This window comes from Python bivittatus, unplaced genomic scaffold, assembly GCF_059951505.1.
Source record: "Python bivittatus isolate LINGU-HERP-01145 unplaced genomic scaffold, Pbiv_v1 ctg000070_np1212, whole genome shotgun sequence".
NCBI lineage: Eukaryota > Metazoa > Chordata > Lepidosauria > Squamata > Pythonidae > Python > Python bivittatus.
In genome coordinates, this window is record NW_028277034.1 from 20,953,520 (window position 1) to 20,971,082 (window position 17,563).

The window sequence follows — 17,563 nt, forward strand, 5'->3', positions numbered from 1 at the left end:
TCCATATGTATTTATTATAATCTGCATGTTCATATAACTGTCTCAAAAGCTGGACTTGGCTACTGGCATTTTTGCAAATAATATTACCACTAATGTAGTTCTTTGACAAACAAAAGCTGGAAAAATATTTCAAATTCCTAGGTATCAGTTTCATATTTTTGAGTCTTTTTTCCTTGCTTTCTCCTTCTAACTCCTCCCCATAAATATAGCACCAAATTGTGGAACTAAAAAAATTAACAGACTTTAGTTTCATAGATTAACAATCCTGTTTAAACTAGAATCAAATGATTCTTTAAAAATGAGCACCTTTTTTATTGAAAATAAGATTAGTATTTATCATATTAAATCAGTATAATTAAAATAAGCTTGTTTTCTTTTATGAAGTAAGTCTTTTTAAAAGGTATTTCTTTAAAAGATTTTTGCTATCATTTTTGGGTGCTATTTTAAGCAGTAAATTATGCAAGTCCATCTAAACCATTTCCTGTTTAAACGAAGAAAGAAAGAGGGAAAATGGAATAACAATCACTTCCTGAATGACAGCATTCCAGTTCTGAGATTGGCTACAGTAAAACTGCCAATCAGAAGAGTCCTTAGAGGGATGATTCCAGATGCTGTTTACATGTTTTGTGTTTTCTCCTCATGCCTGGTATTGTACAACTTGAAAAATTTTCTTGATTCGTTGCTGCTGCACGTCTGTATGAATGACTGAGAAAGTTTAATTTCAGCACAGGATAACAAAATGAAGGGAAAGAATTGTATGCTTCTCTGTAGTTTCAGGTATGGTAATTACGAGGTTGAACTGTGAGACAGAAAAGGACATCTTTTCTTATGTTTCCCTATGGAAAGCTTTTAAGGTTGTATCTTGAACATTGACTTTGTTTTTCAAAAGTGGTTTTAGTGCTAATTATTTATGTTGCTATGTTGGCATGCATATGCAGAAAATGTGTCTGTTGCTAGGAATTGGTGGCAGCAAGTACTTTTGTCTTGCAAAATAGAAAAATGAAATACAGTGAAAACTACAGCACAGTTTGAGAAAATAGTAGTACAAGAAATGGTACAGGTGAGCATATTCTGTTTATCAAATATCATATTACAATGCAAGAAATTGCATTAAAAGTATTTTAACCTAGTTTGGCAACTTGTAAAATGAAACAAGACCTTTATATGGTTCCAGATATTATAACTTAAAATCTCTTTTTAGAAAATGTTTCTTACATACAGAAAAGGGACTGCTTGAAATATATTTATTTACACAGCAGATGTAAAACAGTATGTAGTTTACATATGTTACAAAAAATAAAAAGAAAGTTAAACAGAATTCCTGGGAGGTTAACGGAAATACAGCTAATGAGATTAGCATAGCAGAATATTGTGTAAGTCCTTAGTAATATGTATGTGTTTTTATATTTGAATAGCTGTTTTCTAAATTTCCTGTGAAAAAGAGTATCACAGCATATTTTGCAGAGGAAATGATTGGTCTTGATGAACTGTTTCTATTTTGATTATACATACAATAGATTCATTGTATTTTTAAAACTCCAAAATGTTTTCTAGTATAGTATGATTATAAATATAACTGATGTTCAAGTCATCTTGCCTAGTACATACAGTTAAAAAACAAGTCTTCTCTGGATAAAGAACTCAGAAAGACTTAGGTGCCTGCAATTCCAGAAGATCATGGAGAAAGGCATAACAGAAATATAGTCTGTATTTGCAGGAACTGTTGCAGCCGCTGAGTATCTCCCATCCTTTCCTAGTATTTGCCAACTGTGATTCATGGAATGATTCTTAGGCGCTGACTAATTCTGTGGTTTTCTTTTCCACTGCTCTCTTACATTCTTTGGAAAACAAAAATCTGCTGGATTTTCAAAAGAGGACAGCCTCTGTTAAATATAAACAAAATTTAACAAGCATGAAGAAAGTTGTATTTCAAAGTGATATCCTTAAATATTCTCTGCAAATGTTTTTATTTCTTTCAGGCGAAGTATCCCTTAAAAAGTAAAATATAGCATTTAAAAATATGACTTGAAAGTGTGTTCATATCTGAAGGACGGTAAACTAACATCTTTTGTGGACATGCTTTTTTCTCTTCTAGATCGTTCAGAAAGAAATAAACCAGACCACCGTTCATCAGGGTGAGATTGCTTTTCTGTTTTCATGTGTATTTATACTCTTCTATACAGTACCAAGAAGAATTGGGAAATTGTAATTTAATGGAAATATTAAAAACATTAATTGGCATTGTAGATTTGCTCTGGTAATTAAAGTATATAAGGTGTATAAAGGATCACATTGGATCCTTCCAGTTTTTCATATAGGGTAAATGTTTTATTGGGTCCATATGTGTTCTTCAATTTCCTGCAGTTATAATATTCCCAAAAAGGACTGAAACCTGCTCCCCTAAAAATATGCATAGCTTTAATAATTGTTGATCTGCATCTGTTCATTGATTCTTTAAAGTATAGTTACATATTCTGTACTCTCTGGATTATTCCAATTCGTACAGATTATATATCCTTGAGAAACTAGGAGCAAACAAAGCACACTACTAGAAAGAGAACTATAGATCCAAAGGTCTATGTGAAAGAGTTAATATATTCTATAGTAATAAGCTTTTTAAAAAATCACAAAAACGAAAAACAAGAACAGTCATATTTGTTTTTGTTCACAGCCATGGCAGCCAACTAGATTCATTCAAAGAATCAACTGCACTACTCATGCATAAGGACATTGATAAAATAGTTTCATACGTTCTGTTACTGATTTGGGTTGAGATGGTTTTTTTTAAAAGGTCTTTTTTGTTTTTTGCTGTTATTTGTCTCTCCCCGCCCCCCATTCTGTGCATAACAGAATAAGATAAATCATGGAATACAGTAATCAACATGCTGCTTCAGTTCATTTTATTTAATGTTGAGTAATTAGTTAATAACATTTAAGTTCTGCATTTTATATCTGATGTACGAAATAGAAAATCTGACAAGCATTTCAATTCCGTTTTTGACTGCAAATATTTTAACATGAAACGTTTAACCTGAAGAATAAGACCTGTGTACTATGAATAAGAGGAAAATAATCCAGTTATTTGAGGAACCCTGCGTGCCAATTTATATCAAACATTGTGTGAATTGACTTTGATTCACACAACTTTCCTTTAGTTTTCTGTTCCCCGATTTTTCCTCCTGTTAACTGTTCCAGAGGATCCCTTGTAAGAAGGGAAAGTCTGTTCCTGTGATGAATATCTATCTAAGACTGTCTGCTTTAATATTCTACCAAGTTTATTTTAACTAGATTGGAATTATATGATCACATGCTCCATAGGTGGATTGAATTACATGAATTGGATTGTAATTCTTCCCCTTCCCATCCACAAACACAAAATCATACGGGAGTTGTAGGTCCAAAACATTTAATTTGCCAGGTTGTCAGTCCTAGCTATATTTATAAAAACATCTGTCAGGATCAAAGAATAAGTCGTAGAATGAAATTACTCTAGGATAAATAACCTGCTCAGCAAGGAGGATTTTTCTATAAGCGGTTACCTGAAAAATCTAGATATTTTGAAGAAAGATGCCTGTGAGGAACAATCTGATTAGAGAAATAATATTTTGTCTATAATTAGGAAGTGTTTCCAGTGGCTTGTAATATGTTTCAGGAAAAGAGAGTAAGTAGCAAACAATTCTTGATAAAATAGAAATGGAAATGGTGGTTTTCATATACTGTATAATAATTACAATGACATACTTTATTACTACATAATGGTAAACCACAATATGATTTGTTTGGCTTTGGGTTGGCATGTTGTATGAATACAGCTATTGTGCTATAATTAATCATACATAACTTATCCATGTTTTATCACAGAAGCTCTAGGTTCATCTGCCAGAGACCTTGAAAACTTTTAATAAGATTGTAATTGTTTAATGTGGCAAAGGGGAAGAATTCTGCTTCTTTGGAGCACAGTGTTCAATATGCCACTCAAAGGCCAAATGTGCCCATTAGCCCCAAAAATTGTGTGTATCCCTGGCTTAGCACATTTTATAAACTAAATGGTTTATGGTTAAAAATAATTCATGCTATATCATAATGTGTGAATGCAGCCAGTGAGAGGTACAGGGACATTATGGAACTTAATAATAACTAGAGTATATGTACTTTCTAACACAGTATTTATTTATTGTGTAATTAAGCATTGAAAGTTATCCCCCATGTCCTTGTAGTCAGATGCATATCTCAGGTGTGAGCTACTTCTCTCTTTTTTTTGTCTGCAACTTACATTACAGAATATTAGTTTATGCTCCATCCTACCTATGATAGTCTCAGTGATAAGCAATTTAAGATATCTCTTGAAGAGATTAGTACCCACTCAATAAATGTAAACAGATCATAAATAAGGAAGGCAGAGATACAGTTCACTTGAAAATTGTGACAATAATATATTGGTAATGGCAAAGTGTGTTTCATAGGTGTTTTTATATAAATTGCTAAGTGTGCTTGCCCATGGATATCACTTATCAATTAACCAGCAAATGGAAAAATTTAATTTTTTATGCAAGGAAACATGAAAGGGGTATAATCTGATTTGATTGTTAGACAATGTTTTCTGCCCATTAAGCATTCTGTTTGTTTTAGACTACTGAACACGGAGCCCTCTTAAGATATTATTGCTAAAAAGTGTTGCAGTTTCGTCTCATTTCAAGGTTGGAAATGTTTTTGAAATTAAGACAAGGTCTTATGTAATTTAACTAAGGGCAGTTGTGGCTGTAGGGCCGGCCATAGGTTGCCCAACCCTATGACTAGTTTAATCTGCTGTAGGCACTAATATTATTTCTTTTTTTAATACAAGGACTATAGGTGCCAACAGCACATTTGTTTTATATCCAAAGGTAATGTTATGTCTTGGTTTATGAGGATTGGTTCTAGTTTCATCTTCAGTGCTTATTAACCAGACCTCCACATGCAAGGAATTTAGTAATTACTTTACTTGACTTTGTTAGTGCATACCGTGAGTTGATATAAAAGTTTTAATTTGCCTGTTTCTTATGTAAGATATTGTCAGCCTTCTTAGGTAGACCAGACAGAAAACATGACCAGATGAGTTAATTCTACTTTATTGTAATGCTGCATTAACAGAATCTTGCAAGTCTGAAAGTACAGATCTCCTGCTGTCTCTTTTTATAGCCTGAGAAGTTAAGGATCCTTCCTTAGTTTCTTTCTGTGCCCATTGTGTAGCTGAGGGCTCCCCCCTCTTATCTGATTGTTCCCTAGGCAGCATCTCTGCCCCCCATCTCCCAAGGTCATTCCCACATACCATTACAGATACTTTATAATTATTACTCAAACTCAGTTGAAGGTGTGCAGTAGGAAATTCAGAGTTAAATCAAGCTTATAAAAATGCACCAGACTGAGGAGTATTGTGTTACTTAGGCAAAAAAGAAAAAGCTTTAAATATCTGTGTGACAGACCAGGGCATTCATACCTCCAACAATGTGAAATAGGACTGGCTGCGAGAGCCCTTTGTCATATACTTTAGAAATCACCCCTAATATGTTTTACAACAGTTAACAAACTTCAGCCTAAACACATGAATATTCAGATCTAAGAATTGCCTCTGTAGAAAAGAAATTGGTAAAATGGACAAGGAATGTCATATTATTTAGTCTCTTACATCCCATTCCCTGAGACAAGGTTTCACATAACTTCATTTTCAAACAATGCCAACAGTCTATTTGGATGGAAGATATAAAGGATTACCAACTACCTATCATTTATGCATTTGTAATAACTCACAGGTGGAAGATCTGAATAATTATTTATTACATTGCAAATTATATCAGAACCTAGAGCTAGATTCATCATGCCTTTGTTAATACAACTGAATCAGCCTAACTTAGAAAAAAAATGTATTTTCTGTTGACTGATATAGATGAACATGTAACAAAACAAGTTCCATTGTTTGCAATGGTTGCAAGGAAGATATGAAAGCAGACGTTGACAGATAGTGCTATTACCCCTATTAGAGGGGATGTATTGAACTGATATGGATTGTTGTAATTTTATATGAATTTTGCTAAAACCTATGGTTGCAAATAAATGTATATACTATACTACACCAGGCCACTATATTTTATCAATTCCAATTTCCAGCACAGTATGTTTATTAAAGTAGCTAGTATACTGGAGTCAGAAATGGTCCTAAAAATAAAGCAAAACAGTAGCTTTGCTAACTGAATTTACCAGACTTAGCTGGCTAAACCTATCAGGAATATAATCTTTGACGACATTTACTGAGAAATTTCCTGAGATACCAGAGAGATTGAAATGGAACAATTAATAACCTTGGGTAACTTGATCAGGTGTCTTCCAAGTGAATCTTTTGGTATCTGTTTAGCATTTGCCTTGGCTATTGGTAAATCACGGTGTTGGATTTGTGTTGGTTTTGGTCTGGACATGCCTTGATATGTATTGCTGTACAATATGATCTAGGAGTGCTTCACAAATAGGAGCTGCAGAGAGAACTGAAAGTTGCCAATATTTCTAGCAGCTCTGGAAAACAAGTTGAATACACTCATTCTGTAGTCGCTACTTATATAATCTAAGTTCAGGATCCAAAGATCTTTGTGGAGATGTTGTTGCTTTGTGGAGGAGATGATGATTAACTTGGAAGATTAGGGAAAGTGACAAGAAACAACCTCACCAGTATACCTTCTGACACCACAAATTTGGAGATCATCTTTGGATGGACAGGGCCTCCGCTTCCTCCGCCTCCTCCCCCCTCCGCCTCCCCCTCCCCCTCCTCCCTGACAACAGCTTTCAAAATGTCAAATGTACTGAGAGGCCCAGAAATTTACAGAGTAAAAGAGTTTATCTATTAATTTAAATTTGCAACCTTTTATAATCCCACCAAGTTGTTTGTTGCTGGACAACCGCTAAATGACAACGAAGAAATAGAATGCTAGGCACCTCCTTGCTGCTGCCTACTGATCATCCAGAGTTTGCACTTTCCTTTCTTGACATTATGGACTCTTTCAAGACATTCTGTTCCTGGAGACGAGTTCAGTGCTAGATGATAAACCTACAGTGAATCCTGCATCAGTCTTAGACTGAATAAAATCTAGGAATGTGACGAATACCCTAGCAAAAAGAAAGATGTAAGAATGATAACTGCTGCTCAAGATCAGTAATACAATTACAAACACAGACTGTGAGGGCTCAGTGAGTTTTGGCAAAATCAGGAGAACTGATAGGTTCAACCTGAGCTCTGAAAATAAAAGTTCCCTAAATTCTATTTATTTGATCTTCCTTCTATTAGTAGAAGAGAGGCTGCTAGAGATAAAAGAATCAGTTTGAACAATATGGTACTTGGATGATAATTTGAACTTCTACCAGGCTCTGAATGGTGAAATAATTCTATAGTGAGTTTCTTCTGGCAAGTCACTGAGGCGTGTAGTTGTATAGGCATTGGCACATGACTTAAAAGTAGCCCTTTAAATCAGGATTGGACAATGTTTCTGCTGGGGTGTGGCACACATTTAAAAAAAATGGTTTCCAGCCCCTGAAAGCTACAGGATACGTATTCAATGACATAGTTACAATACTGGGAGTAAGACAGATTAGTCCAGCCTTTTGAGGGACAGTTGCAGGAGAGTTTAAAGGCTGAAAACGAATGAGTTATTTCTTAATACACTTATTTTAAATCTTTTAAAGGATAATGGGAATTGCCATAATCCCCCTCCCCCCCAAATGGATGCACCTATTAGGTGTAGCATCATTTTAGTCTAAAAGATTTCTGGCTGCCTTAGAGATTGCCCTTTGCATACTATATATTCAGATGAAGTTAAATATGGCCAGCACTTTAAAAAAATGATTGTATTTCATGAGTGCATCTCAAGTTAAGACGTAAGAGGATTTTGACATAAGTATTGTTCTCAATATGTAAGTATTGTTCTCTTCAGTAGTAGAGAAGTACTGTAGAAATGTAGTGTAGTAGAAATGTAGTCAGAGACAGGATTCAGTATTTTGTTACTACAGCTCTGCATACTATATTACTGCATTTGGAAAGGCAAGTTTAGAAGATGTGTGGTTGTATCACACTAATTTAGAACGTCTGTACACTGCATATTCATAAATGGCCACTCTTACAAGTTTCTACTTCAAAGTACAAAGGGTGTAACTCACTTGAGTCAGCAAGAATGTGGAACAAGCTGTTACTGAGCAGAGAGATAATGTTTTTGTAGAAGAGAATCTTCCTTTTGTAAAGATTTGATCAACTTAAAATTATCTATAGCTCAAAATCTAGAAGGAAAGCAAGAATGAGTTTTCTGGCTCTTAAAGACTTAAGTGTGAAGTCTTAAGTGTTAAAATTGTTTAGACTCTGATCCACAAAAGCTTATTTCCAGATACATTTGTTTGATAGCATTAATGCTTTCAATATATCTGTTGCTATCCTATCTTCACTTTTGTTGTGTTGTGCATATGTAACACCCAATGATGTAATTTAATGTTTTTATCCCATTGCTGTACAGTGTTGAAATGGATAGGGTTGTACCTTAATATTATGTTGAAACCCCAAACTGATCAGCCCATCTGGGAGAGCTAGTGTTTAAGAACAAAACTAATCTGGGTGAAGGATAATTCATCATTATTTATACTCACAGTAATGATTTGAAATGAGTAACTGCTGAAGATCCAGAAAACCAGCAGTGATTCACTCCTGTGTAAGACAACAGAATTAGATAGCTGTTACTCATTTTTTTAGCCTTCTCTGTTATATGAACAATTGCAGATGCTTTCATGAAGTTTTCTTCCTGTATTCTGGCTTGTGCTAGGGAATTAAGAGCTTAGGGAAAACAACAATGATGGAACATATGTTGTTGTTGACAATAGGTGGCAAAAAGTAAAGGTTCTTTGTAAGCATCTTTTTAGAAACTAATTCTATCACCTTTGATAGATTTTATAATGCCTACAAAAAATTCATTTTCCCCAATTTAGCAGTTCCTACAAAAATATTCTTCTCAGTTCCCTGTATTTCCTCCTTGACATTGAAGGGGTTATTTCTTCCTACTCAGAGCAAGAATTTTCAAAATCATAGTAGAAAACACACACAGAGTCCACAAGGGACACTCTTATTGTTTGTCTTCACTTCTGGAGCAGCTGATCAAGTCAGCTCAGACTTATAAAAAGGTTAGAAGCTGTAAAGTGAGAATGGTTGCCTCTCTTGATGGCTAGAAAAGACCAGTGAGGCCTCTGAAGTGGTATGGTGGCATGGGTGGGAAAGTAGGAAGTAAAAAGGGTTCTTTTATAAGTAGGAAAATTAAGAAAAAATTCTTGTGTCAGTTGAAAATGTGATATTTTCATAGACAGTTTTAAGAATATAAGATGTGATCAGGATTTTTGTTTTAGTACAGCAGCTATCTAGGCACTTTTAGAAAGTGCACAATGGGTTTGAAGAAAATAGTCTGTTGACATTCCTGTTGTCTCTCGTTCTGGGGTAGCATATAACCTGATATATAAAGATAGCTTTTTTCTGTCCTGTCTCATTCTCATAATATATGAAGTGATCTGTTTGTGATTAGACTCCACTACCACAAGGTCAATAAAATTATATAGATCAATTTATTTGAAGATGGCAGCTTTTACATCTTCTGGGTAATGTGAAATATATTCAGGATAAAAAGGTAGAAAGAGAGGGAATGAGAGAAAAGCTCAAATATATATATGAGTTAACATTGTATTCTGTGGACTTCAGCCACCAGAAATCTCAGTGTCCTGCCTATGCCGCTTAGAACTTAACTTTAAATATACTCGTGTTTAAATTTTAAATTTTAGCTGTATATAAAATTAGTGGCATATTAAAATAGTATTTTAGTGCTTAACTACTAATTAATTACAGCATTAATAGATACAGTACTTTATCAAATTAAATGACCAGCTTTTGGGGATCTTAAAACCACACACATTTTTAACTTTCTGTTTTCCTTTATGTGTTTTATTAATTGTCCTGCTATTACATATACTTTTATTTATTGTAATTTTACAGAAACTCTTGTATTTCAATTATAGGAGATCTGCAATCCTACTTCTAAAACTATACATTATTTTGGTCAGTGACTGCACTAAGGCAGTCATTTCTTCAGTCAATAAAACTGAACAGGCTGAAATAAAGAAGAACATCTTAAGTCCTTTCTTGAAGATAGAAATTGTAGGCACTAAAGGGCATTTCATAGCTTGGAAGTGAGACTGCAGAAAGCTGTCTCTATACTTGACAAACAGGAAAATATATTTAACGAGGCAGCTTCTCCTGATCTTAATGCCAAGATAGGTTCATAGGCAGTACCAACTAAGTTTATTAGTTTTTTAAAGCACAGTAACATGGATGTTTTGTCTCTGTGTGTGTCTGTTCTTCACATTTGTTTATGCAATTGTACTATGAATTTTGCTGTGTAGCACAAAACAAGTAACCTTTTTTTTTTTAAGTTGATGATTGTAAGTGTTAGGGTTAGGATTAGGAGTATCTAACCCTAACCCTAACGCTAATCCTGATTTTCATTAGAATGAGAATGATTACTTTATTTTAAGACTAAGTTTTATAGAATCTGATTGTGATTTCATTCAGCTACAAAAGAAAATTAGCAGATTAATACTGATTGTGACACAGTATTTTACAGTGACTGTGTGATGTTTTTATAGTAATTCCCGAAATTATCTGTCTTTTTGTACAAAGTATAATGATATTTTTGTTCTGTCCTTCATTTTTAAAGCCAAGGTCCCCTGTCATCCATTAAAGCAGCAATCAAGAGAAGTAAGTAGATTTTTGGACTGTCATATCTACCTGATGAATGCAGAAATGATGAATAAATGTTTATTAACATTTTCATTAAACAGACTGAAAATGCTTTAGTTTTAAGTGGCTTAACCATTGCAGATGCATTATGTTTCTTATCTGTACTTTATATCATAGATATTTCACATTCCAGGGCTGATTATCATCATTTTACATGAGCTGATTCTTGTTTAGTTCAACAGATAAAATTGATCTTTTTGAGTTCTTTTAAGTTGAATTCATGATAATTCATCAAAATTATGTAATTATGTACGACATACTTTTGACAAAAAAATGAATGTCTTATTCAGACTAGTTGTTCCCGTCCCACCCAATACACCTGTTTATAGAAAAAAAATGTTGATAAGGCAGATTATTTTAGATTTATTTCTTTGCTTATATTTTACTATCATTTTCTAGTATAAAAACTTGAGCTGAATTACAATGTTTTATTTAGTCACTGCATAAAACCAGAAGCAGCCTGGGCTTGTATTTCTCATTTTTTTCCCCAGCAAGTCAGCAAGAAAGGCATCAGAAGTTCTGTTTTATATTATCTGCAGGTTAGCATATTGTCTGATTTCCATTCCAATCAGAACAACAGTTGGTTGTTCTGAACAAGTCACTGTCATAAATTATAACAAGAAATTGGCCAACATTTCTCTGAATTTGGATGATGAGGAAATTTATGGTTAATCTAAAACAAACTTTTTCAAGAATTCTCTTTGTAAAGGAAGAAGAGAATGATTATTCCAAAACCTGCTATGGCTTGTTACTGTAATGCTGAGATATGGTTTAATGTTAATTCTGAACCAGAATTAGAAGCAGTCTGATAGAAGATGTACTACAGGATCACTATTGAACCAGAATCCAGAGGAAAAGAGTCTGGTTCTCGCTTCTTCTATCTAATAAATGACAGAATAATATCCTATTTATTTTTTAGGTGAACCTATAAGCGCATCATTGTATTTAGTGGCTGTAAAATTATACTGTGATATGGTATAGCAGGATTTTATTAGTATTCATTTGACCTTGGATAGAGTTATTTGTGTAGCTGGAGAGATTTATTTATTTCTGGTATTTTTATGCCACTTTAGTCGGTACAAATCTGAGCAGCTTACAATATCAGTAGCTTATATAATACTGTCAGCAAATGAATAAATATCAGTTTATTTATAATATCAACAACTTATATAATAGCATCAGCAAATAAATATCAGTTGATAACCACATCTTAATAACATAACCTTCTCATAATCAGTCAAGAATTGTACGCTTTATTAATAGTCCTGGAGGACTCTCAAATTGTGCACCAGCTCTTTCTAGGGAGCACAGCCACATATCTACCTCAGGCTGCTTGGGAGATGTGATGTATTGATCCAGGGTCTGAAAACTGTAAGGGTTAGGACCTTAGCAAGATGGAATGGCTGATGGCTCAAAAGTCATTGAGTCTTTGACAAGGCCAACTTTCATACTATTCTTTGCATTGTAATAACTGAAAAATAAGAGTATTTGAAAAAGTATGAGCTCCTGTTTCCTCCCCAGTTCCTGTAAACCCAACAGTTCGAAAACTCACGTGAGTAGATAAATGAGTACTCTCACTCTGGTGGGAGGAAAAATGCTGGCAGCGCCTTGCAAAAAGGAGTCGGGAGCAGTTGCTGGTAAGCGCAAAAAACCGTGCGCGCCCGAAAAGGGCGCGAAGCAACGGAAACCCCGCCTCCTGCGCTCGCCAGCTGGGCTCTGCTCTAGGAAGGAGGCTCTGGCAAACCACTTCCAAAACACCTTGCCTTGAAAACTGCAAGGACTCATCCAAGCAGTCACTGCAGAGTCGGTAACGACTGAGCGCAGATTAAAAAAAAAAATGACTATATTAATTCAAACTTCATAGTAAATTATTTATGACATTCTAGTTAATTATAAATAGATGGCGGATTAAATTGAGTCTGATAAAGTGATACTGTTTCACTTCCTTTTTCATCCCTTCATTCTTAAGCATCTTCCTCAAATTCTTTCATTCCTTTTACTGCAAACTAACATTAATATTTATGTGGAATTGTCACTTATATATATATTACACTATTTTACTAAACTTACTTTTCATGTTTCATATGAGTATTTTTCCAGCTTTCAAATCAAAGTAACTTTTCCCCAACTTTTTTGGGGGGGTTCTAAAGAGAGGAACTAACATTTTGTAAGATTAAGAGTATTTTTTCAGAAGACATTTTTAGGAGCTGCGACAACTATTAATTACATTAATTAATTAATGTTTATCTTTCATGCTTTCCCTTAATTGGAATAATATTTCTATATATACACACACACACACACACACACACACACACACACACACATACATATATTGGAAGTATAAAAGCCTTTTCCAGAGTGCATAGAAGTTTTTAATTTTGTTATCTGTGATGGTACTTTTCTCCATCTCCATCTCCTTCCCTTTCTGTATGTTTTTCCTATTTAGTCCCACTGAACACACTGGTTGTGTAAACATGTGTTGAAATTTGCTATACCCCTCACTCTGTACTTGTTTCTTTTTGTTTAAAATAGAAGGAATGTTTTCCTTCATGGGTGATTTATCTACAAGCAAGCATTTTCTTGCTCACTCACTTTCTCTCTATGCACAAGGATACCCAATTATTTCCAATGAAATCTTTAACAAGACAGCATTTCATGAGTTCATCTAAAATAGACTAATGCATTATGATCTCTTCCAGAATGCAGTAGTTCAGACAGTATCTCTGAAATGTTGGTGAGTTTACAGCAGTTTTCCCTAGAGTTCTCATACTCATATATAAGTATGTAGACACCACACACACACACACACACACACACACACACACACACATACATTTATAGGAATGTTACTGTGAATAGCTGATAGCTTTTACAAAGGGATGCACAAAATTACTGCATGCATGCTTACAACAGTTTTGTTTGGAAAGTTGAATAGGATGTGAGTGAAAGGGAAAAGTATGTATGTAAAAGGAATTGTTTGAGATTTATTAAGTATCAGTGAGGATAGTTCCATATCCCTGGGGAAAAAAATAACATTATTATATATCATTAGATTAGATAGATTACACTAATAGATATTGAGTGGCTTAATGTCCCCAAGGCTGAATGGGATTTGAAGCTGGATCTCCCCACATCTAGCATAACAATCTAATGCACTAGAGATCCTCATCTCACTGCAGAGATCTCTTTAAAGTCAAGAAATTCTCTACTGCAACTTCAGTTGAGCCCAATGACTAAAATGAAAAAGGAAATTTTGTTTACAAACAGAAATTATTTTTATTTATGCATGATGCTCTCTGGAACTTGACTGAAAGTTTTCTGAGTTAAGGTTGATTCCTAAAGGAAGTGTACAGCTTTTAATGAAGTATCATGAGCCTTTATCTTTTAAAATCAGTGTTAGATTAAGACAAAACCAGGAGAGAGATTCTGTTTCTCAAAGATAAATCTGTCTGAAGAAGAGCATGAAAGTAATATGCATTTGTCACAGAAAAAGCCAGTAATACAGAAGCATTAACATCTGTTGCAAAACTGACATTTACTAAGACAGAGAAGTAGAAACATCTTGCCATTGTAGAACATGGAAATTTTGAGTAATTATACTGTCTCCAATTAATACAGCAGTGTTGAATAGTCAGAAAACAAAACCATTTTTGTGTACTAACAACTTTAAAATAAGGAAACTGTTTAATTCTGCTGTTTGAACAGATACAGTATAAAGCTGTTGGTTATTTTTTTTCTTTTTAAAGCCAAATTTGAATTTCTTCCCAATTTTAAAACAGGCATTTAAAACACTGCCAGCATTCATTTTGTGGGGGAAAAAATACTATGATATCTGACTAACAAAGACAGTCTAATGGATCTTTACTGTTCACTTGGTTTGTTCTTTTTCCCTCCTCCTTTATCTTCTTTTGCTGTAACCCTTCTTTTTTTCCTTTAGCACTCATGAATAGTGCACATCAAATATGCCCCGTAGAAGAGGTATGTCTTTTCTCCCTTCCCCACCTGGTGCTTTGCTATGAATTTACAATGGTGTAATTAGGATAATTTGCAGCTGTGTAAGCAAACAAGATTTTCTGCTAAATCATATATCTGGAGAACATTCTTTCTGGCTAATTTCTTATTGTTTTAATTATATAAGATAAATGCAAATGATTTCATTCAAATACAACTTCAGTTATGCTAATAAGATATATAATGAGAACATATGTAGTTCATTTTGCATTATAAAATGTGTTAAAATATAACTACCTAAGATAAGCATTAATTTTTTATTAGTGGTAATATTGCCTGAATCATACTGGAGCTTTGCATGGAATTATGGAATCACTTACTGGAAATGTCTATTCCACTTTTTCCTTATTATTTGAAAGCACAGACATCAATGGGGATGTGAAGAAAGTCGGAAAAATTGATAGAATCCATCACACACTGTGGGTTCACACATCATGCTAAGCCATTTAAAGCATAGTTATTGAAAATTCACACTAACTCAATTTGTAGTAAAATTGGGGGCACAAAAATCTGATGAATAAATCTGATGATAGATCACTAAGTAAGTAATTTCTGATCTATAAAGCAGAAGTGGTTCACTTAATAATGCTAAGTCAAGGTCCATATGGTTTAATTCACTGTGTGGATATTTTGCAAACCAGACTTTTTGCCTTTGTACTAAAATGAACTCATTTATAAACTCAAAAGGTATGCAGTATATGAACTTTTAAGTTCATCAGAGCTTTTTTAAAGACCTTAATAAATCAAACACACATACTTATATTTTAATACTGTGGGACTAATTTTGTATTCTCTATATGTTGTCTTTTGAGCTATAAGGTATGTTTCATGAAATTTTTTTAACCCCAGAGTCAAAAGAAGATGCTGATCAAATCTGAAGTTTGTGTTTTGAATTTAATCATGAATTTAATGAATGATTTTTATGATAATCACCTATAGACAGTAATCATTCGTGAAGAATTTTGAGAAACAAAAAATTAAATGTTATATTAGCAGTGGTTAAAAATTAATAGTTTACCTTTTTTTTTTAAAATTAGCTTCTCGGACATCTTATCACAGTGAACAGCAAAGAGAAAGAAGGTATGATAATCATTGCTCCTTCATTTGTAATTTTCCTATTAATAAAACAAGTGTGAGAGGTGACTTACCAGATATAAATGAAAATGTTGCTATCACTGCCATCGGGTATCTTTTATTACATGCGCGCATCCCTGTTCTATATCTCTTTTAAGCCAGGAAGGACAGTCCAGACTCTCTTATGCAGACTTTCAAGCTCCCAAGATCACAGTTTCAAAACTCAGTGGAAAACTTTGGATTTCTGATAGCAGATTGGGATGGGAGGTTGGGAGGGAATTAAGAGTTTTAAAAATGAGACAGAATTAATAGTTTTTAAAATGTGTTGGCTTTGGAAATTGTATTTTAAAATCTATCTTCTCTCTTGCGGCGTATTCAGTGGACCACAGTAACTGAAAAAGAGGTTTAGGATGGAAAGAACTAGTACTGTTTCAAGTACTTTGTTCCTTGATTTATTTAATTGCTTTCCTGCCTTTCTGCTTCTTCAACAATCAAGATAGCATATGGTGATTAAAAACATTACAATGTAAGTTAAACTAACAATACAATTAAAATGAACATTGACATTAAACATTAGAATAAATAAACAAGTAAAACCTTGATAGAAGAGATGTATCTTTATCATTTTCCAAAATATTGGGGAAAGTGGCCAGGGAGAATGGATATGTTATATACACAGATGCTGTGATTACAAAGCAATGGAATCAGGCCTGTTGAAATTGGACATCCAAGATACTACAGTGTTTTTGTGGACTCTACAGCATTTTCTAGTTTATGGCAATTCATGTCCTTAGGTGCCCAAAAGTGTATTGGCTGATGGTTTAGAGCAAATCTATGTGTATATTTCAAGAGTTCAAATATTGAATTCTTGCCAGTTGTAACAATTTTGGGGATTTTACTGGCCTCTTAGATATTAATATTCAAAGATAAGGTTATCTAAATGACAGGCAACAGAAACATAAATGGACTTATTAATATCTATGGGCAGAAGTGTCCCACTGAAGAATGAGAAAAAGTGTTGCTCAGCAATTGAATTAAAAAAGCCCAGTAACTTTCCAAAATACTTTATAATCATGAACTGCTGAATTTGGTCTTCTTTTTTCCCATCCAGACGCCCGGAAATCACAATAGTTGCAGCTGAGCCACTTGGACCATCCTCCTGGTTTCCAGGTGGAAATCGTGTCCCTCAACAAGGGCTAGTATTCCAGTCAACTCATAGCCAGACACCTTGGAGAGCCAGTGAACTTGTTCCAGCTGAGGTGAGGAAGCACAGGATTTCACCCTTGGTTCAAGTTGATGTTTGCTTGAGCACTATAATATAGTGAAATAACATGAGTATCAGAATTCATTGTTATCAGCATTTAGGACAAGGACGGTCACTTCAGGGGAGGGAACTGTGGCAGAATGAAGAGCGGGTGAGTAGGCCGGCTCTTCAATAATTCCTCTCCAGAGGATCTGATCCTCTTCAGATCTCCCACAAGTGCTCCAAGCAGTTGCTCCTCACCTCTCTGGCATGTTTAGAGCTCTGGGAGACGAGGGAATAGCCACCTTGCTCAAATTGCAGTCAGCACATTCAAAAGGGCACTAAGTTTGCATGCTTGCTTTTCTAATCACTTTTGGAAATTGCTTGTTAAC

At 34.3% G+C, this 17,563-nt stretch overlaps 1 protein-coding gene across 3 annotated transcripts in view; it reads left to right on the forward strand.

Moving 5' to 3' along the window:
• SH3D19 (SH3 domain containing 19) overlaps positions 1-17,563 on the forward strand; it is a 67,320-nt gene that overhangs the window by 16,877 nt on the left and 32,880 nt on the right. The window contains exons 1-6 of one of the 3 annotated variants that reach the window (XM_007437156.4): positions 612-777; positions 2,096-2,135; positions 10,758-10,798; positions 14,781-14,821; positions 15,892-15,934; positions 17,040-17,187. In XM_007437156.4, the coding sequence (XP_007437218.1) occupies positions 14,806-14,821; positions 15,892-15,934; positions 17,040-17,187 (207 nt within the window). In that variant the 5' untranslated portion in view covers positions 612-777; positions 2,096-2,135; positions 10,758-10,798; positions 14,781-14,805. Of the gene's footprint in view, positions 1-611; positions 778-2,095; positions 2,136-10,757; positions 10,799-14,780; positions 14,822-15,891; positions 15,935-17,039; positions 17,188-17,563 lie in introns of those variants that run through there. The other 2 variants (XM_088132763.1, XM_007437153.4) reach the window with 2 other exon arrangements.